The sequence below is a fragment of the Falco cherrug genome, chromosome 9, assembly GCF_023634085.1.
Source record: "Falco cherrug isolate bFalChe1 chromosome 9, bFalChe1.pri, whole genome shotgun sequence".
In the NCBI taxonomy this organism is placed as follows: Eukaryota; Metazoa; Chordata; class Aves; order Falconiformes; family Falconidae; genus Falco; species Falco cherrug.
The window spans coordinates 20,519,169-20,540,376 of record NC_073705.1 but is presented as its reverse complement, the minus strand read 5'-3'; the positions used below and the strand labels follow the sequence as shown (position 1 = coordinate 20,540,376).

General features: G+C 56.7%; 1 protein-coding gene across 2 annotated transcripts; it reads left to right on the top strand.

Annotated features, from left to right (window-relative positions):
- Positions 1-12,910: 12,910 nt before the first annotated feature.
- On the top strand, positions 12,911-20,890 carry EMX2 (empty spiracles homeobox 2). Of its 2 annotated transcripts, XM_005443862.4 has the most exons (4): positions 12,911-14,167; positions 14,946-15,426; positions 17,398-17,582; positions 20,215-20,890. In XM_005443862.4, exons 2-4 carry the CDS (start codon positions 15,036-15,038, stop codon positions 20,380-20,382), a joined length of 744 nt encoding a protein of 247 aa, XP_005443919.1. In that variant the 5' UTR covers positions 12,911-14,167; positions 14,946-15,035; the 3' UTR covers positions 20,383-20,890. The 2 variants fall into 2 exon arrangements, with proteins under 2 accessions (XP_005443919.1, XP_005443920.1); XM_005443863.4 differs by lacking the exons at positions 12,911-14,167; positions 17,398-17,582 and having other exon boundaries at positions 14,348-15,426.
- Positions 20,891-21,208: the final 318 nt, after the last annotated feature.

Here is a 21,208-nt window from a genome sequence, read left to right as displayed (position 1 = left end):
AGAGGTCCTGAGAAATCCCAAATGAACAGCCAATAGTGGGGCAAACACCCAGTGCCTTCAGGCAGGATGGATTTTTTATAGCACATGCTCTGAGGTGGTGGGAGCATGAAGGAGATGGGGCCTCGGGCAGTCAGAGCTTCTTCAACCAAATATGTGGATGTACAGATGATTTAATTACCAGACTGTTTAGGAGAATTTCTAATCTCTCTTCAACCACTCATACTGACATCTCTGATGTGTGATACCATTTAGATTGAAAAGAGAATCCATTTAAAGCCTAAATACTCCAATTACTTTTTTAGATGCCTGGGAGCAGCTCAGAGTTCAAGCACATGATGCTCTTAAAACCTTACTAAATTAGAGGCCATGGGGTGGGGGGTGAGGAAAAGAATGTTAAAGTACATTATGTTTTGAAGGATGTGGTTTTCAAACTGACATGAATGATTTTTTAACAAGAAGTGTAACCTAATATGGGTCAAGGTTTCCAAACTGAGGTGTATGTCATGCCAGATAGATGCAAGAAAAAAAAAAAAAAAAAGAAAAGAAAAAAACGAACAGGATAGCTCAGCTCCTACCCTGACTGTGTGACAACCTCCTGTCAACATCTGGCAGTTCCTTGCAGGACGCAGGAGCTCCCAAACACTGCTCGCAACCTCCCTTCAGAGCTCCAGCTTGCAGAGCGCTGTGTGGGCGCCTTAGCCTGCAACTGCAGCTTGAATACAGCGAGGAGGGGGGAAAGGCTTTCAGACTGATTCTTCCAAACCACTTGAGGCTGCCAGTTAGGTTTTGTGATTCACAAATTTGCTCTCTTGTTATAAATAAACATTTCTTTTCATGATAGTGTCACAGGGACTGGGCTTGAGAGCCTTGCTAATTTTTTTTTTCTTTATTCTTGGCATATCAGTACAGTTGAAAGACACACGCTCTTGCCTCCTTATACTTTTTGCCAAGCCACAACCACAAACCATCCTTACAACCCCAAAGCGCTTTTGGCAGTTGTGACATAGAACGTATGGCTCATGTGGTAAAATGTGCTGGCAAGTTCCCGATGGGCCCCATCCAGCCATCACTTATGCAAAGAATTTGATGCCAGATAGCAGCTGTTGTGCTGAGGCTGCTCAGTATCACACTAATCGGTCCTGTCTCATCCTTTCTTTTCCCTTCCCTGTCTCCACCTGCTGTTTTCTTTCCCTTTTTATTTTTTCCCCACTCTGTTTTTTGCATTTTATCTTAATACTGGAAGTGCTCTGGGGCAGGGACCATCCTTTTGTTCTGTGTTTGTCTCTTGCCGCTGAGTCTGCTTGCCTAGCACAACAGCCGTGCAAACGGTAATGCCAAAGGGTCCAGCTGGCGCTCGATGATCTCTGGCAGGTTGCGTGGTGAGTGACCTGAAAGCTGACTGCTGTGGGTAAAAAACACAGCTCCAGGGAACCTTTTAATGAACTTTTTGAAGGTAGGGTAGCACTGCTTTACCTAACTGAAAGTATTTGCATAGCAGAGGCCTGACCGGTTTCTATTTTGGCTGCCTGCGTGTGTTGCATGTTTTTGTTTGGTAGTTGCTAATGTTTCTGATCTAAATTGCAGAACATGTTTTTGGCTCAGGAAAGTTGCCCGACAGACAGCCTTAAGGGAATAGTTTGCTCAGAAACAATGGCAGTCTGCATCTTCTCCAGAACATGTCTGACGGCAAGAAAGGTGCTTGGAGCTGAAGGTGGAGTTCGTCGCTGGTTCAGGTGCAGTCTCCAGTCTGACACGGCTGAAAAGGAAGGCTACGTGTGAGCAGATGTGTATCTGCAAGCACTTTAACTTTCCCATTCTTTTCAGCAAGCTTCCCTGGCTACTGGCAGGTTTTGATGAAGGGTAAGTAGGAATCTGTAGCTAGAGCTATAGTTCCTTACGCCTTGTCTGAGCCTCTCCAATCGAAGGATAATAGATGAGGGATCAGTGTCTATTAAAAGAGTTGGAAAAATCAGGAAAAATAAATCTGATGTGATTGAATCCCTCTGAAGCCTCCGTTTTCTTCCTTCATTTTGACCGCAGGTACAGGTTATATGGCATTGTTGTCGGAAAAGGAATCTGGTAGTCAACTCCCTCCTCCGAGCTCACATGGCCATTTTTTGATGACTTACTAACTATTTAATTGTTCTAAGTATGGAAGGAGGTTTTCTATAGGAAGTATTAATGAAGCATTGTTCATAGTGACGCAGTAGCTCAGAGACTAAGTATTGCAATGTAATTCCTAAATTGCGTACGCGAGACACCTCCACTGTGACTGCACATCCTGCTTCTGCAGCTTGTCCTGGGATTTGCTTTCTGACACTCTTGATGGTTCTGCCTCTATACCAAATAATGTATAGCACTGCATGGTGATACACTTTTTAAGACTGTAGAAAAGCACAAGATGAGAAACACTATTTGAAAGCTAAACGCGATCATTAGATCATCATGCACTAAGGTTTAAGATTGCACTCTAAGAGACATTTTACCACTTACATTAGCCAAAGCAGAAAACAGGTCATAATAGTCAGTACGCAGCAGTTAGGAGTGTCATTTTGTCCTTGGCTTCACCATTTCTCACCTATTGCTTCCTGTAGTTTTGGCACTTTCTCTTCTTGCTTTATTCAAGACACAGACACTTACTCTGCTCTCTTAGACCCCTGCGCCAGGGGTTGTCAACTGTGCACTTAAGAGGAGCCTGGCATAACTGAGCCTTAATCCTTGACAGGGTCTGCTAAATGTTATGGCAAGGCAAATGAATAATCCATAACCAAACGCTCCTCCAGGAAGGCTTTTAGATGCCAGAGTATCAGAGTTCTGTTGAAGTGTACATGGCTGCCGTGAACAGTGTAGCGATGGGATTCAGGAGAGCTGGGGTTCCTCCAGGATCCTGGACGTTCAAGTGCAGCTCTGATGCAGAGTGGATACGCAGGTGCCCGTAATTCCCTTCTTCCTCCCTCCCTGTCCGTTTCGGGGGGCCCAAAGCAAGCAAGATTCAGCACTGTATTTTGCACGAGCCCTCTGGCTGGCCTCCCTGCAGGGACTTGTTGCATCTCGTGCTCCCGACGAGGCCAGCCACAAGTGGGCACTGTCCGGCCGCCGCAGCCCCCCGCGCCGGGGAGCGCGGGGGCAGGAGCAGCCCAGGGCACCCGGGGCTGGGGGAGCTGCCCCCAGCCTCTGGGGGATCTGCCCCCCGCCCCAGGAGCAGCGCTTTCCTCCACCAGCACTAAACCCCAAGGCGCTGGGGGCGACTCGAGGGTGGCCACCTCGGTTCCTGCTTGACGAAACGTATTTTTATAGGAAATGTTCCACCCGTGGTTAGCAGCGGCAATGAAAAGGTATTTAAACATAAGCGATGCTCATTTCTTTGTCAGCGTCAATTTGAAAAGCAGTTGTCTCTGGATCTGCTTCTCCCAGGCACACACCCTGCGTGCTACGCTGGATGGCTCTGCTTTTATCCTGACTGCCTTCCAAGTGCTCATTCCTCTGCGCTTCCAAGTGTGCCACTCGAAGCTAATGCTTCTGTTGCTTTCTGCCCATATAGGCTATACTGTTTACGCTTCCTGGGAAGCCTCCCATTTACCAAAGCTGTAATATTCTAGCCATTACTAACATTTCTAGCAATTAAAACCGCCACATAGTTTAGTCAAAAGCGTGATTGTCCTGTTTGCTGCTGTCTCCCATTAGGAACTGAGTTGCCTAAAACTTTCCGTGCTGTCCAGCAGAGCAGAATGGGCTGTTGACGGCTCTGTGCTATTTTTTCAACTGCAATGGGATAGAAATGGGTTTGGTAGAATATTTTCACACTGCATTACAAATGATCCCATGCAGCTATTCTTTTCTTCTCAGCAAATATTTTCCATCTCTGGTCTCCAAACGGTTAAATGAAAGACAGCCAGTAAAATGGAGATCTCTTTAATCCTGGGATAGGCAATTGCAAACAGAATAGAGGACACCAACCTCCTTCTTATTTCCCATTTAGGACCTGGAGGTGAAAAGCCAATATTCCTCTGCGAGACGCATCTAGCTGAACAGATGCTGAACCGCATGTGTTCATTTTGGTCCACTCTGCCAGTTTATGGAGAGCAGAAATATTTACACACCAAAATAAGTCTCTTACCCCCTCCAAACCCACCAACATGACTTCCAAACCAGGAGGCTCCACTGCAAACTGCCTGTACCACCGGTTTTGGAGGGTTTACCTGTCTGGCCAGGGCCTCTCAGTGCAGCAAAGTGAGACCTGCGGCCCGTGGGCCCGAGCCCCACTGCTGCAAGGGACCCCGGCCTCCTCCGTGACTCTGGGGGGCTGCGTGGGGGAGCAGTGGCCCGGTGCCAGGGGTGCTGAGGCTGGAGGGGGTGTGCTGCCAGGGGAAGGGGGGAGGGAGAGCCGAGGTGCGGGGGGGTGGGCGGTGGGGAGGGGTGCCGCGGGCAGGGAGAAAGAAGGCACAATTTTGCAAAATAGCCTCAGATCGAGGGAGACGACGGGGGGGGACAGACGGGGCGGGGGGGGACGCGGACACAAAGCCTGCGGTTGAAGGTACTTGCAAATGGGTTCTGCCCGAAAAGAACGTGTCAGTGGTGTTTCTTTGTGAGGAGCAGAGCTGAGGGTGCTGGGGGACGGCGCTACGGGAGGGCAGGATCGGCCCCTCGCACCGGAGGGACCCCCCTCCACATGTGCAGTAAACGGCGACTGGGCCACGCACCCCCCCGCCGGGGCTGAGCTGGGGCCCGCCCGGGCGCCCAGGGAGCCCGCAGGGGCTGGGGGCAGCGACCCTGCTCCCGGGGGGGACAGGGGGCGCGGCTGCCCTCGGGGACCTCGTGAGGCAGCTCGTTCGTCCGTCACCGGCGGGGGTCGCGGCTGCGTTTAATACCGAAGGTTTTAATCATTACTACCAGTTTCTGTCCTTTAGCCCTTTAGCTCTGTGGCTTTGCTCCGCTTAGCTCTAAGGAGCCTCTCCTGCTCCCTCCGGGTCCTCGCTGCTGAGCTTTGTTGTAGCGAACCCCGCGCAGCCCCCGCGCAGCCCCCGCGCAGCCGTGCACGTCCCGGGCCGGGGTCCCCGCCAACGCCGGCTCCGCGCCCGCGGGGGATGCGAAGCCCGGCGCTGCCCGGCGGCCCCGGGGAGGGTCGCGGGGGACAACGGCGAAGGCTTCCAGCACTGTCTGCTGGGGAAGCACAGCCGGGTGCTCGTACAATGGGCTATTTTCCATCCCTCGTGTAAAGAATGATTAGCTGATGGCTCGAAAATTCAATTGAATACCTGCACGGACCTAAGTATAAATATTATTTTTTAGAAGAACAATATGTAATTAAAAACTAATATTTAACAACTTAAACGCCTATCCTCTAGGAAATAACAGCCTTTCTTCGCAAAACCTCCGAGATTGACTTCGCTTCCTCCTGTAAAATGAGGCCAGATTTAATTCTCCAAAGATCAGTAAGATCAAGTATTTCAGCGCTCAATTTACAGCTCCGGGGTATGTGGGACCCTTTCCCAGTTATCTGGGTAGGCTAGGAAATAACTCCGGGAAGGAGGACGGGGGGGAAGGAAGGAAAATTAATTCCCAAACACCGCAGGAACACCTGTAGTATTTCCTTAACTCAACGTCACCCGGCGATCGCCGGGAGCTGGCTTCGCTGCAGCAGCGCGCAGTTAAACTGCGAGCAGGCAAACGGCGCAACTCTCGCAAACAAACAAATGAACAAACAAATAAAGACTTCGGGTTTGCTCGTTTGTGAGGAACCGCCCTAATTTTGGAAGATCGCTTCGTGGAGTAACGCGGTCCCGCAGTGATACGAGCGGGGAACCACGCGAGGTACCATCTGCCATCTCAATAAACATCCTCGCCTGTTGACGCGTGGAGTTGTTCGCTGGGCTGGAAGGAGCGGACTACAAATACCTGTGTTAGTTTCACTGATAAATTAAAAAAAAAACATGATACCAACTGCGAGGGTCCCCGCTGCCCGAGAGGGTCACGGGCTGCGCCCCGCTCCGCTGCCCCCAGCAGCGGCTCGACTCCTCTCCGCAATTCCGCACCGCGGCCCGGCCGCAGACTTCCCCAAAACCTCCGCGAGCTTCTCCTCTTTCTCCCCCGCTCCCAGCTCCTGAAATAACAGCGAAAGGGGAGACAACCCTCCCATGCTGACCTCCCGGGGAGGTGGGAAGCGGAGACCGGGCGGCCCTTCTCCCCGCCGCCGGCCGCCCCCGCCCCCCGGCGGCCCCGGGCGCGCTGCCTCGCCGCCGCCCTGCCCGCAGCGGTGCGTGGCTGCCCGCTTTTTGCTCTACTTGTGCGGAGAGGGACTGCGGGCAGCGCTGCGCGGGGCTGCGCTGCGCTGGGGCGCGGGGAAGCTGCAGAGCAGATTTTCAGCAGCCAGGCTCTGCGGCGGCACTGCGTGTGAGCAGACCCCTCGCAGCCTCACGCACTCCTTCCTACAGGGAGGTCCCGGCTCCTGCTCTGCTTTCGCGGCCCCTTTTGCCTTTATCTGTGTGGAGCTCTCCCTCCGCGGGACCCCCGCGCCCCCCGCCCGGAGGCCGCTGCTGCGCGGCGCGGCGTGCGCCTTCCCCCGGCGGGGCGCGAGGCAGGTCGCCTGCTCCGCCCGGGGCTCTGGCTGCCTCCTCCAACCTGCCATCAAAAATACCCCACTTTCTTTACCGTAATTTTTGTTTGTTTGGTTTTTTGTTTTCTTTTTTCTTTTTTTTTTTTTTTTTAGTTCCCCCTGTAACTGTGGAAAAGGAAAAACAATTGGAGGTAGGCGAGTTCCGGAGACAACCGCCGTGTGCGCGCTCGCTTGCCCATATGGAGAAAATTATCCCTCGAGTTCAGACTTTCGTTGGGTCGCTGCCGCCGGCAGCCCCGGCCCAAACCCGGCGAGCCTCGGCCCGGGGCAAAGCCGTGCCCGGGCAGGCGTTGCCGGCGCTCGGTGCCGCCACCCCGCTCGCTGCTCGTACCCTGCTCCCTGGCACCGGCTACTCCAGCGCGGCCCTGCTCCCGGGTCCGTGTGGCTAGGGGCTTGGGGAGAGGGCTGGCGGCGGCGCAGGGGACGACCGAGCACCGCGGTCGACGTCCCCTGGCAACCCGGTTGCGTGCCCGCGGAGCAGGGTGCGCGCAGGCGGGCGCCGCACTTCTGCGGTGACTCCCCGCAGCGACCTGACTTTCCCTTTTGCTCCTGCGGCGAAAAAACCCGGACAAGCCGCGAGCGAGCCACATCCCCCCGAGGGGCACGGCCAGCGATGCGACCCGGGCAAGGGCAGGCACCTCCGCTCCAGGTAAACCCCTCGTCAGTGCGCTGCACCGAGGTGAAGTTTTCTGAAACTCCGAAACAAGGTTTTCCCTTATTTTTTCCCTTCTAGGAAAGAAGAAGAAGAAGAAAAGAAAAAAAGACTGTAAAAGCGCCTTTAGTTCAGAACTACCCTAGGGCTGACTGCTGTTGTTGGATGGGAGCATCCAATACAACGCAACGGAGCGATAGCCCGATGGAATCACACACACAGTTTAAGCTAAAGCCCCCACGTATATGTTTGACATACATTATGCATGTAGAAAAAAATCACCCCGGGCCGCGGGGGCCTGAAACATCCACGGAAACCTCTGATTTTGCTTTAGGAGCTCTGTTTTATTACACTCCGTATTCCACCGCGCACGCATCCCTGCAAGCCTGAATATTTGGGAACACACATCAGCTGGGGAAGGAATTCAGCGAGGTTCTGCGCGTCAGAGCAGGACACTTAGGTTTCTATTCCAAGATGCCACTGAAAGCAATTATGTACTTCAAGTCCACAAAAAAAGGCATGATTTAAAATTAAATACATATTAATTAGTGTCCTAAATTACACTGTAACGTGCTAATACTGAATCGCTACACTTTAGAAGCTTGGAAAATTGAGAGTTGTTCCCTCTCTTTCACTGCAAACTCCTTCTGCCTCATGCAGGTCACCGGGAGATAGATGTCTCGGGTGGGTGGAGGAAGATGATGGAGGGGTGCAGAGTGAATCCCCCCGAAAAACCCTCTGCTCTTCGCAAGCTCGAATTTCCCCAAACGATGGGCGAAAATGAACAGACACACAAAATCCAAAAAAAACCAAACAAACAAAACCCCGACCAAAAGCAAAAACAAAACCGATCGGCCATTGAGCAGAGGGAGGAGAGCGAGCTGGCTCCCAGCAGAGCCAACTTTGCTCCAGGCTTGACCCAAGCTCCGGGTCCATGGCTGCCAGGTGAGAAGGCACCGGCAGCCCCCGGCTTCTGTGTTTTCTCGGGAACTTCCCCCTGCAGGGCCGGGCAAGGGCTTCCCGCTGCCGGAGGCCAGCACGGGTCTGTTACATTAGAAGTCCTCCATCCTACAGAAAATAGCGACGACCTTCCCTGTTGCCCAGCGAAAGGCTTCCTGAAATGAAAAGCAAACGTGCTTTGGCGGGACGGCAGGATCGGGCCCTCTAGAAGCAAGTTTAAAAGGAATAATTAACAAAATTGAATGTTTGACTGAGAAACTAGAAGTACTCCAGTAGTAACGAAAAGTGCCGAACAGAACTAGTGGCAAACAATAGTGTGATTTCCTATTTTCCCTTAGAAACAAAGCTTTTGAAGATTTTGAATTTGCTACCCCACACCCCCCCGGCCCAGTACAGACAGCGGTGCGCTCAGTCCAGAGGAAAGTTTAGAGAAGTTTGTAACTACAGCCCCGTCCTCGGACGTGATCCCCCCGCCGGGAAGTGCCTCGGGCCCCTCCGGCCCCGGCCAGGGCTACGGTGTGGGACCCCCGGGGCTGCTGTGTGGGATCTGCCGGGGCTGCGGTGTGGGACCCGCCGGGGCTGCGGTGTGGGACATGCCGGCACCCAGGCAGGGTGGCAGCTCCGCTCCTTCTTGCCGGCTGCGGAAGAAAAGCCGGGCTGCGCTGCACAGGACCGGCACTGATGGGGAACACTAGCCGGGGGTCGGGTGGGAACGAGAAGACCAGAGCCGGTGAGATAAGGGAGTTCCGCGCCGCACCGCGCAGAGCGGCGGATGCTGTGCACCCCCGGGGGTCCATCCGTGTCCCTCACTCGGAGCAGTTAACGTCCAGCCCAGGTGGAGAGCGGGGACTGATATGGCGGACGATGAGTTTCTGCTTTGCGGATGCACCGTCTCCCACCAAGAGCGATAAGCACCAGGTGCAGGCACATCCCCCGCACGCTCTTCCCCCGCAAACGCGACCTCGGCCCCGTCGGTGGCTGCTCGGGCACCTTCCCGCTCGCATGGGACGGGCGGTTTCCCGTGGGATGTCCGGAGCCCGGACACCTGCAGCCCCTGGCTGGCCTACAGCTCTGCCTCTCTTTTAGTTTTGGGGCTTTTTTGTTTGGGTTTGTTTGGGTTTGGCTATGGATTTTTTTTGAGTCTGGCCGAGTTTTCATCCAGGGAGAGCCCTCGCGGCAGCCCCGGGCTTTAACAGAGATCAGAACCCCAGGGTTTCAGGGGCTCCCCAGTCGCTGGTGCCGGGCAAAGCCTGTGCATCTGCCAGTTTAGCACCTGGCTGCTGGGAACGGGCCGGAACGCCCCGGCGTGCGGGACCCTAGCGTGCGGGACCCTGGCGTGCGGGACCCCGGCGTGCGGGACCCCGGCTCCCGGCGCGCTCCCGAGGCCAGGAGACCCCCACGCCGGACGCGTCCCCCCGAGCTGGCAACCAGCCCGCCGGGCGGGCAGGGAAGTCAGCGCCTTTAAAAACGCCTCTCGGCCATATCGCACCACGCACGACTGCGACAAGTAGCCGTACGTGGCGTGTAGCAAGCCACGGATTTGAACGAGGTGTGAAAGCAAGGGCAGGGGCTGGATCCGTCCTTCGGGAGCTGTGACGGCGGCTTCCCCGCAGCGACGGTTTTTAGACGTGCAACGCGTCTGCTGGGGAGTATCAGAACGGCGGGGCTTAAAAGGAGCTCTGTGCCAGCGGTACCGCACCGGGGAGGATTTAAAGTGCGTTTGCGGACACGTGTGCGTGCGTCCACGAGTGTGCAGGGGCGTGCGTGCCCACTCTGCGCCGTTCCAAAGAAACCTCGAAAGCCCTTATGGGCTTATACATACATACATACATACATACATACATACATACATACATACATACGTACATATATATGAAGGGGTCATAAGGCTCCTGGCGTCTTTTTCTCGGGGTTGGCGAGCGCAGGACCCCAGGGACAACTGCCTGCGCGCCCCGGGGCGGCCGCCGGACCCGGCCCAAAGCCGCTGCCGGCGGCGGGGCCTCGGGGCGGGAGGGGGCTGCCCGGAGGCCGGCAGGGGGCGCTGCCGCCCCGCGGATGCGCGCCTGGGCCCCCGCTGGGGCTGCCGCCACCGCGCCCCGCGCAGCGGGCGGGACCGGGCCGGGCGGGCGCCGGGCAGCAGACTTGTGCGGGGATGCGCGGCGGGGCCCAGCGTTCCCTCCTGGCGAGGTGCGCTGTCGTTACCGCGCTGCTCGCTGCGCCTGCACGCAGCTCCGGTATTTCTCCCGCTTCCACCGCACGCGTTGACCTTTACAATGAGCCGCAGTCTGGCGCGGACGGGTGCACATTACGGCTTCGTGTGTAAACGCGGCGATTTGCTCTTTTTCCTGATGTCCCGCGTTACTAACGTCATTTCAGAACCGCAAGTCCGACCTTCCCGAGACGAAAATAGACGTCCGAGACAAAGCCGGGGCTGCCCGCGGCTGGCGAGCGCCGGGCCGGGCTTGTGCAGCGCCGAGCGCAGGCAGCCGGCCAGGGGTGCGCGGCCAGGCGGGGGGGTTCGGGAGCGAGGGAGGACGATACTCTGAATTAGCGTCGAAAAGAAAAAAACTAAAGCCAGGGTCCCGGATTGCTGTTCCCCGGGGCCAGCGGAGGGAACCCGGGCAGCGAGGCCATTTCCCGGTCCCCCGCGGCCGCTGCAGCCCCCGCCCGCCGGTGAGATGGGCCCCGGTGGCACCAGCGCTGGCCCGGCTTTGCAGGGCCGAAATAGGGTGTGTGAAGATTTTTAGGGCTCCTCGATGGGGAGGCCCACGGACAGCAACCCCGTGCGTCCGTCCCACTCGGGAGCCCTGGCTGCGTGGGGAGCGAGGCCCTGTTCGCGCGGGGCTCCGGGTGCTGGGGCGAGCCGGGGCCGCCAGCGACCCCACACACACACCTCGGACGAAATCCACCTGCTCGGCGGAGCCGCCCGGGGTGCCCCGGCGGGGCGGGACCTCGGGCGCTCCCGGAGCCCCCCGGCCCGGCTCGGCGGAGGGCTGCGCTCTGCGGCCCGGGCTGCCGTCCTTCCCGCTGAGGGTTGCGCTGCTGTGGAGGGCTCGCATCACGCTCGGACGTACTGGCTCGGGTTTAGGGCGTCCAGAAACGAATTAAATCAGGCATTTCACCCGCTCCTTAAACTCACGCGGCCCCCCGCCAGGCACGACCTGCCTGGGCCACCTCTCCTCCCCGCTGTAGGTACGGTCCCCGGGACCGGAGAGAGAATGGGGAGACGGATCCCGCCTGGAAAAGAAAGTTACGGGGAGGCTGAAACTTCCCTCGCCGCCATCCCCCCACCCACGAAAGTTCAGCCTGGATCAGCCCGTAAACAACCGTCTTACCCCGAGGTCTCCCGCATCTGAGGCCTTCCTCGCATTTTCTTCTTGGCTCGGCTTTTAAAAGATGAGTATTAGTTTGGAAATCCGAAGCTAGTGCCTTTGAGGCCAGCCATGTAATTTGACTGCGAATGTAGCGCACCCCTCCCTCCGAGAGAGGCTGCCTCTAAGTGCGCTTGGAGCAGATCGGGGATTGCTGGGAAGGGAGCCCCTGCCAGATTTTCTCCTTGTAGACGCCAAGAGGACAGCGAGAGCAGCCTGTCAAGACGCTGGGTAGGAAAAGTTCAAGAGAGGAGCTTCGGGAGATGCTCCCGGGGCAGCCCGGGCTGGAGCGCAGCAGCCCCGGCCGAGGTAGCTCGGGCGCCGGGTCCGCACGGGCCGTGGGCTGCGCAGGAGGCGCTCACAGGAAACGGCCACGGCGACGAGTGGGAGAGTGACACAGAAATTTAGGGGGAAGCAGAAAATCCTGGGAAATCCCATCCCGAGTCCCCCTGTTATTTGTTCTGCCTGTGCCGGGCCTGTTGTCTCCCTGACAAAATCCAGAGAGAGCTGGACCTCCCCAGGCTCTGCTTGCGATTTCTCTGCCTGTATGTACCCACGCACGCACACACATATATCTACATAGATCTGCATGTGTCTGCGTGCAGCACAGGGAGCGAACAGGGCTCGGTGCGGTGCGGGGACCTCCCAGCTGCTGCGGCCGGGGTCACCCGCCTTCCCGGGGACGCGGGACTCGGCAGGGGAGAGCTCCCCGCTGCAGTGCAGCCTCCTCCGCTGAGCTCCGGAGCGACGGGACCCCCGCTTCGGGAAGGGATTTTAGGCTAGGGGATATTTCCCCGGCGATAAAGAGGGTCGAGGGAAATTTATGGAGCGTTTTGGAGGGTTATCTCCGCTCCAAGCGTGTGACGGTTTTTCCACACGGACATAATTCCTCCCTCCTCAACTGCTGAATTACTTGATGCAGTTTTCAAAGGAGCCCTGTGATTATGTCAGGATGTCTGGAGAGGAAAAAAAAAAAAAAAAAAAAAAAAAAAAAAAGGAGGAAAAAGGAGTTGAAGTTTTTCCAATTCAGATTCATTCTGCAGTCCCGGAGAAGTGTAAATACGCAGATGCAGAACACGGCTTTTCTTAGGAGAAGTTTCGCTTTTTTTCCTTTTCAGTGCTCAGGAACCAAGACCCCAGTCGAAACCAGCACATCAGACCCCCGTCGTAATTAGGGCACTTTCTCAGCCTCGCTCATGTCAGTAACCCCAGGTCTCTGCGAGAAGAGCGTTACCGCCGGTTGAGGGGAATAAAGTTGCACGGTAAGGGGGCGAGGGGCTTAAGAAGTTGAAATACTAGCGAGTCACGGGGGACACGAGTGGGGCTGGAGGCAAATCCGTCTCTCCCCTCCGCAGCTAGCTCAGCTCAGCGGGGCCGGAGCCCTGCGCCCGTGTCTGCCCGGGTGTCTGCGGGCAGGAGAGCTTTTCCCAAACGTGTGAGACCTGGGAGAACGGCACCTCGCTGCAAAATCTGTCGGAAGACTTGAGTTACGCCGTACAAACATCTCTCTCACTTTGTCTCTGCAATCGTATGCACGTGTGGAGATGGATGTCTATACGTACAGCCGCCCAACGCCTGCAGAACAGATTTACATTTCATACGGAAAGTGAACTTGTCCCTCCACAAAGTACGCGCAGCGCGGGGTGCACAACGGAAAACGCGTCCCCGAACAAAGGCGTGCAAACGCCGGCATCCGTGCGTGCCCTGCACCGGCCTGTCACTTATATTGGGTCCGCTGCTTTGGTGTTGTGTTAAAAATACTGGCTAGCTGCAAACAGGCGCTTTCAGGAGGGAGAGAGGAAGGCGAAGAGAGTTCACCTCGCCCTTTACTGGAAAGAAGCGAGGACCGTTTAGACAGCGATTTTTTTTTTTAGCATATTTTAATGCAGCGGAGTAACGGATTCTTTGTGTATGAAGTGGAAAGAAAACAGAAAACAAAGTCCGGGAACGAAGGAAAGAAACGCTAGACTGGTTTTAAGACACACACACACACTCCCATCCCTTGGTTCAACAGAAACATTCATTTACATTAGCAATTCCGCATCTTCAAGATAAATTACACAGCGGCGTAATAGATTTAAAGTACGCCAGATTTTTTATCATTAATTGTAAATGTGCAAAATACCTGCTGGTACTTCACTTTAGAAGAATGTAATTGGCAAAAATGGGAGGCTGATGAATAGATAATAGATCCTTAACTACCAATAAACAGTAAGCACCAGCCAAGAGTATTAGGATGTGATCATAATTATTCTGCAGCCCCAGCCAATGGGAGGAGGAGAACTCAGCCCTAAAATCATCCCCGGACCCAAAGGTAATCGCGAAAATACGGACAAGCCTGGAACCGGAGACTTGCTCCCCTGTCCCGTCTGCGAGAGCCCGGCGTGCCCCAGCTTTGCATAATGCAACTGCCCTCCGCTTTGTTTTCCGCACCGCGCGGTGCGGGGAGTGCGGAGCAGCGAAGGGGGGAATAAATAAGTTCGGAGGAGGAGGAGGGCGACCCGTTCTCTCACCGGGACGAAACCTTTCCCAAGCGGGGCATCTCTCCCGGACGCCCCGGGGCTGATCAAGGTAACCTCGCCGGGCTGTGAGCACCCGAGAGGTGGCAGGGAGAGGGGTGTCACGCCAGCCGAGCAGCTCTAACTCCCCCTCCACCGACCCCGAGAGGTGATGCGGCGCCCCCCTCCCCGCGCACCCCCCTGAGCTCCCCCCCCCCCCCGCTCTAGCCCCGGTCCCCCTACCTTGGTCGCCGGGCGGCGGCGGCAGGGGAGGGAGGCAGCGCGGCTGCGGAGGGAGCGGAGCGGGGCCGGGCGCGGCGCTGCGCGGGGGCGGCGGCGGCGCGGGCGAGGCTGCGCGGGGCGCCGCGCTCCCCCCCTCTGACGGGCGCGCTCCCGCCGCACTCCGATCCGCGCCGCGCCGCGGCTCCATCCCTCCCGATGGCGCTGCCCGGCGCTCGCCTCCCCTCTGACGCACTTTAAAGAGTCTCCCCCTTCAACCTCAAGGCGAGTAATAGCGACCAATCATCAAGCCATTTACCAGGCTTCAGAGGAAGCTGTTTATGTGATCCCAGCACTAATTAGGCTCATGAACTAACAAATCGTTTGCACAACTTGTGAAGGGGCCGATCACATCCATGGATTGTCTTTGGACTTAGGGGGGGGGGGCGGGGGGGGGCGACCGCCTTTTCCTTGCAGGAGGGAAACTTCTCCCAGCAACTTTTTTTTGTGCGTGTGTGTGTGTGTGCGTGCGTGGTGCGTGTGTGTGTCTCCCTTTTGGGTACCGCTGGCTGCCGCTGCCTCCTTTTCCTCCAGCCCCTGTCTATTTATGTGTGTATCTATCCCTCCTCAAGTCACTCCCTGCTGCAAACTTCCCCGGATCGTCTCCCGCGCACCAGAGAGAGCCAGGCAGAGATTTGGTCGGGGACTCTCGCCGCGGCAGCATGTTTCAGCCCACACCCAAGCGGTGTTTCACCATCGAGTCGCTGGTGGCCAAAGACAGCCCCTTGCCCGCGTCTCGCTCCGAGGATCCTATCCGGCCGGCGGCGCTCAGCTATGCCAATTCCAGCCCGATGAACCCTTTTCTCAACGGCTTCCACTCCACTGGCAGGGGGGTCTACTCCAACCCGGACTTGGTCTTTGCAGAGGCCGTCTCCCACCCGCCTAACCCGGCCGTGCCGGTCCATCCCGTGCCCCCTCCCCACGCCCTGGCCGCCCACCCGCTGCCCGCTTCGCACTCCACGCACCCGCTCTTCGCCTCGCAGCAAAGGGACCCCTCCACCTTCTACCCTTGGCTAATACACCGCTACCGGTATCTGGGCCACAGGTTCCAAGGTACGTGCAACTTTTCTTCTCCCTCCGCTCCCCCCCTCCATCCTCCGGCGGGCCCCGGGCCGGTCCCCGCGGCGCGGATGCGGGGGAACCGCGGGCGGCCGCTGCCCGGAGCCGCGGGCTCGGCTAGGCTGGGCCGAGGGTCTTTTGTCCCTGCCCTCCCGCCGCCGAACTTGAGGAGCTGTCAGAGCCGAGGGGCTCGGGCTTGGGTTTGCTTTGCAGCTCTCCCCGGTTTGTTTTGGTTTCCCTAGGCGGAGGGGGGCAGGCGGGAAGGCAAGGCCGGCCGAGACTTCTGCGGCTTCCTCGCCCCCGTTAAAAGCAGGGGGAAAGGTGGATATTTTTTGTGCCGGTGGCTTAAAAGCTACGGAGGAGTCCCCAAAGGAAGCCGCCCCGCAGAGAGGGGAATGGCGGGTCCGGGGTGTAGGTTCCCCCCAGGAAGACGGCGCTGCTCGCCGGGCTGCCGGGGCCGCGGGGAGACGCCGCCGCCGCCCCAAATCCAGCCTCTGCCCTTGTCAGAGGGGACGGGGGAGAAATGAAACGAACCCGAGAAAGGAGAAAGGGGGGGAAATAAAATCCCAGCGCCGGAGCTGCGCGGGGAGCTGGGGTTGCGAAGGAAAGCCAGGACTGGGGGCAGAGGGGGCGATTCCGTCCGTGCGGGCAGGGAAGGGCTCTCAAAGCCAAGCGATTAGTAACCGGCTTGAAGGAAAATAACCAAATCCAATGGCGCACAATCAATAACCCCCCCCTCGATTAACCCTTTGCAACCGGCAGCGTCTTCTCCGAAGGGCGAACCGATTTTTCCCGTAATGGGTCCAGCTCCTGCCTCTTTCCTTATACACACACATTAAAAAAAAAAAAATCAGCATCCTCTCTGAGGGATCCATCTGCCTTTTTTTTTTTCCTGGTATTTTTATTTATTAATTCCGAACAAAACCAAACCACCTGCAATATCCGTGTCCCCGGCCTTCTGCAGCCGAGCCGTTGCACCCGGGTTGGAAAAGAAGCCGCTCTCTCCGAAGCCAGGCGAACAGAGATACAAAATGGATTATTACCCTCTCAGAATAAAATTACAGGTTTCGCTTACCAGATTATTTGTCGCAGTCATCAGGCGATTGGTAAAGAGCGGTAGATGAAAGGCGGAAATGTCCTGGTGTTGAGCCACAGCCTGATTTCAAACACACCCTCCTCCTGCACCCATTTTTAATGCACTTACGGAGAGACCCTCGGCGGCCTCCCCCCGCGGCAGGACCCACCCGGGGAAGAGGCACAGGGCCAGCCTGGGGGGAGAGACCCACCGACCGCCCCCCCCCCGGCCCCGCTCGGCACCAGGCCGGCTGTCCGGGCGCCCCGTGTCCTCCCCGAAGTTTGTTTCTTTTATTTCCCCGCCGGGGCAGCGGGCAGGGGCACGGCGGCAGCCCCCGCTCCGGGGAGCGCAGCGGCAGAGCCGGAGCGGGGGGAGAAGGGCCCCGGCCGGAGCGGGGGGCCGGGGAAGCGGGCTGCCGGCTGCCGGGGCTGGGGGGGCTCGGCCGGGGCCCCGCCGAGCCGCTGCCCCGCCGCCCGCGCCGGGGGATGTGAATAACCAACAAACAAGGGAAGATGTGAGGCTGCCGGTGGGCCAGGGGAAGGGGGGCAGCTGCGGGGTGAAGCCGCAGACACCGCAGCCGGGCTCTGGCTAATTCTGTTGCTTTTATTTTTTCTGCTGTTTTTTCCATATTTTTTTTTCGTCGTGCTCCCCTGGTTATGTTTTAGTATTTGAATTTCTCCCAGTCCTCTCCTTCTGTTGCCTCTACCTCTTTATAAAAGGCAAATTCAATACAACAAATACAACAAAAAGGCGCTGAAAATTAAAAAACAAGCTATAGTCGGATTTCTCCTGCGGGTAATGGTGTGAAACAAAAATTCTTGCGCTAAAAAGTCTTCTCGAGTGCGCTTGGGAAGGTGTTTTACTAATCTCTGTTTTACCCTGTTGCCCAGGGAATGAAACCAGCCCGGAGAGCTTCCTATTGCACAATGCACTGGCCAGGAAACCCAAACGGATCCGTACAGCTTTCTCCCCATCCCAATTACTGAGACTGGAACATGCCTTCGAGAAGAACCATTATGTAGTAGGAGCAGAGAGAAAACAGCTGGCACACAGCCTCAGCCTCACGGAAACTCAGGTAAGGGGGAGGCTGGGAGCGGGCAGTCGGGAAAGCGAAAGTACCGGGATCTCCTTGGGAAAACCCACCCGGCCGGCCCGGAGATGCGGGGAAAAATATGAACAAATTCTGGGAGTGTTTAGGCCTTCAGCCCCGAACTGCTGGAGCGGAGTGAGGGTTCCCCCCTCGCCTGGGCGTAATAAAATCCTCCCCCGTTCGTGAGAGCCAGCGCCAGTGCCGGGGGTCGCGGTGCCTCGGCCGGGCGCGGGCAGCCGCAGCGCCCGGGGCTGGTCGGGTCCCGCCGGAGAGCCCCGGCCCGAGCGGGGCGGCAGCGGCGACATCTGCCATCTGCAGTGGAAAAGGCGGTCCTGGACGTTTTTCTGCGGGCCTGGTGTGACCCTCAAGAAGTAGTCGAATGTTAGGGAAAAAGCTCCCCCCCAAAAAAAGGCGAAGGGGAGAACCCCCCTTTGGACACTACAGCAAAGATAGAATTTCTTGGATGATTTTTCACTCGTTTCCAGCCGCGCGTCCGGCAGCGGGGATATGAGAAGCCGGTTCAGGAGGGCATAAAGATGGAAAATAAAAGCAGAGAAATTATTAACTACAAGGAATCCCTCCCCCCCCCCCGCCCCCCGCCCCCCGCTAGCTGGCTGCGGGCCAGAACCGCACCGGAGACTTATTTCGGTCGTCTATCTGGAGGGACGATTAGCGACGTTTCTGTTCCTGCTGTCCCGGGGCGAGGGTCTCGGCGGGTACCGAGGCCGGGGACCCGTTGGGCGGCGGGGAGCGGCGGCGGCGCGGGGGTGGGCGTGGGGTGCCCCCCGACGGCGGGCACCCACGGGCGGCGGGCCCGCTGCGAGGGCGTTTTCACGCGGTTTTCTCCTCGTCGGAAGAAAGGCTGGGGTTTGGGGGGTTGTTTGTTGTGTCGGGCTTTTGTTTTGTGCCCTTCTAGGAGACTCGTGGAGAGAGGGCCCAGATGGAGATTGTCTCTGCTACAGTATGTGGCACTGTACTTAAAAAAAAAAAAAAAAAAAAAAAAAAAAAGCCAAAATACCCAGCCGCAGCCTAGTTCAAAGTTCCCAGTAAACACAGCGTTCTCTGGGCGGATTAAGTTGTAACACTTTTTTTTTTTTTTTTTTTTTAACTCCTTTTCGTGGGGGAAGCAATAAAGAGGTTGGAGCTTTTGTTTTAAAATGTCTCCCTAACAAAACAATAAAAAGGGATCGCCACTTTTATGAGGTTCTCCGAACAAGGGACCGGTCACAGGCTTATTTCCACTGGAAAGCTGTATTTAAGGTGGTCTTTGTGCTGCTTGATTCCGAAGCTGGTTGGGGTCTTTTGTCCGGATGTCAAACCCCCAGTCCCCTACAAATGAGCTCCCTTTTGGGAGATCAGCGTGCAGAAATGAACCGTCCTCCCCTTCAATTAGCAAACTAAAAGCAAATTAAACTCACCCCTTGTTCCCCGCTCAGCTTTTTAATGGGGGACTTTTGGAGAATATGAAAATGCAGCAGAGATGTGTGTCCGGCCAGGCAGGTCTCTGTTCTGAAGAGGCAGCGAAGCGGGTTAAACCAGCTTATTAAAATGCTCCAGTTCCCTTTTCCCCCCTTGCTGGGGCCTTTATCAGGCACTTTCAGACAGAACCAGAGTTTAAACTGCTTCAAAAAAAAAAAAATATGTTTACCTTTGGCCGCTACAAGGAGTGTGGCCAGCCCTGGAGATAGCTCTCAGATCAATACTATCTGTAATTAAAGCACTGAAGTCAGCTGCCGGATGGTTAAGTCAGATTTATTCGGCGCTGAACAAATTCAGAGGCATATTTACGATGGCACTTACAGGTTTCGCCTCACTACGATCGCTCCCGGACGGCGCGTCCCGGCGAGACGCTGCGGGAAAGCGCCGGACGATTTTCTTTTCGGGTCTTTTTCTTTCATCTTATTCGGTTTTCCAAGAGGAAAAGACCTCGTCCCGCCGCCCCTCGCCCCCGTCCCGCCGCCCCGTTCCGAGGGACGAGGCCCCCGCTCTGCTTTGCCCCGCCGGCCGGGCCAGGGGGTGCCGGTCGGGGGGCGCCTCGCCGCCGGCCCTGCTGTCCCCGCCGCAGCCCCGGTTCGCTTTCCCGACGCTGGAGGCCGCGGGACACCTCGCCAGTCACAAGAGCCGCCCCGGCGGCTACCCGGACGGCGAGGCCGGCGTGCTGACAGCCCACCGCCGTGCAGCCACGCTTGCTTTTCCCCGCGTGGGGGGCCTGGCGGGCGCTGCGCGGGGCTACTCGTGCGCGGAGGGTCCCCGCCCCCGCGCCAGGTGCGCGCACGGTGCCTTCCACCTGCGGCGCTGCCCGCTGCGCGCCCGGGGGCCGCGGACGCGCACCGGTGCGGCTGCCCACTCCTACACTCGTGGATCCTCTGGAGGCAGCTGGTGGGTGTGGGTCAGCGTGCCTGTGCCTTTGCCGGGGGGGTTTAGGTGGCACAGGGGTCCCGGCTCCTCTTGCACCCCTCCAGGCTGGGTAGCGGCGCGGGCAGGGCACGGAGCAGGCAGGACACGGCATTGGCAGGGCATGGGGCAGGCAAGACATGGAGAGAGCAGGGCATGGAGCGAGCAGAACCCAGAGCCCGGGCAGGCGTCGAACTAACGCCCGGTGCCTTTCCTCCCGCAGGTAAAAGTGTGGTTTCAGAACAGACGGACAAAGTTCAAGCGGCAAAAGTTGGAAGAGGAAGGTTCAGACTCACAACAGAAGAAAAAAGGGACTCATCACATTAACCGGTGGAGAATCGCCACCAAACAAGCCAGTCCAGAGGAAATCGACGTCACGTCGGACGATTAAAAACTGGCACCTTTGGATTTTTCAAAGCCAGGCACCTCACCAACAGAAAGTGTTAAAGGCTCACACCCCCCCGGGGTGGCGGTGCAGGGAAGGGACACGAAGATCTTTCATCAAAACGGCGAATCCCGCCTGGAAGGGCAGCTGGGAGCGAGCGAGGGCGAGACCGCGAGAGGTCCGAACTGTGGCACTGCCGGCACCGCTCTGGCAAGGGGGGATCTGTCAATCAAAGCCAAAACACCGGGACGAGGTGATTGACAGGTATTCCGTTTCTCGCAGTCCACTTTTAAAAGCATAACGTCAAAAAATAATAAAAAAATATATTGAAAAAATCTTAAAAAGAAAGGAAAAAAAAGAAACAAAAAACCCCCAACCAAACCAGAAAAATTACCACCCTACAGGACATTTTGCACTTCACAGTTTTTTCCGTCTTTGAAAGAAAAATTTCCATAAGCAGCCAAAACCCACACCTGTTTCAGAAACTTGAATTGCATGTGTAAAGCCGTCTGGGCAAAAAAAGAAAAAAAAAAAAGGAAAAAAAAAAGAAAAAAATGGAAAAAAATTACCCCGGTTCCTAAAGACAGAAATGAATTGTAATTTTTTTCCCTTTAAGACAGGTTCTGTGTGCTTTTTAATTTTATTTTACGAGAAATGTGCAGTCTGTAAACATTTTATGATAACTTCTGGCGTCAAAGTGTTTGTGAAAGCTAAATGAAGTAGCAGTAACAAAGCATAGTGTTCCTTCCGGATGGACAAACACGGTGGGGCAGGGGAGGGATGGGAGGGAAAGCGGAGGGGGGGGGAGGGGGGAAGGTTGGGGCCGGTCATA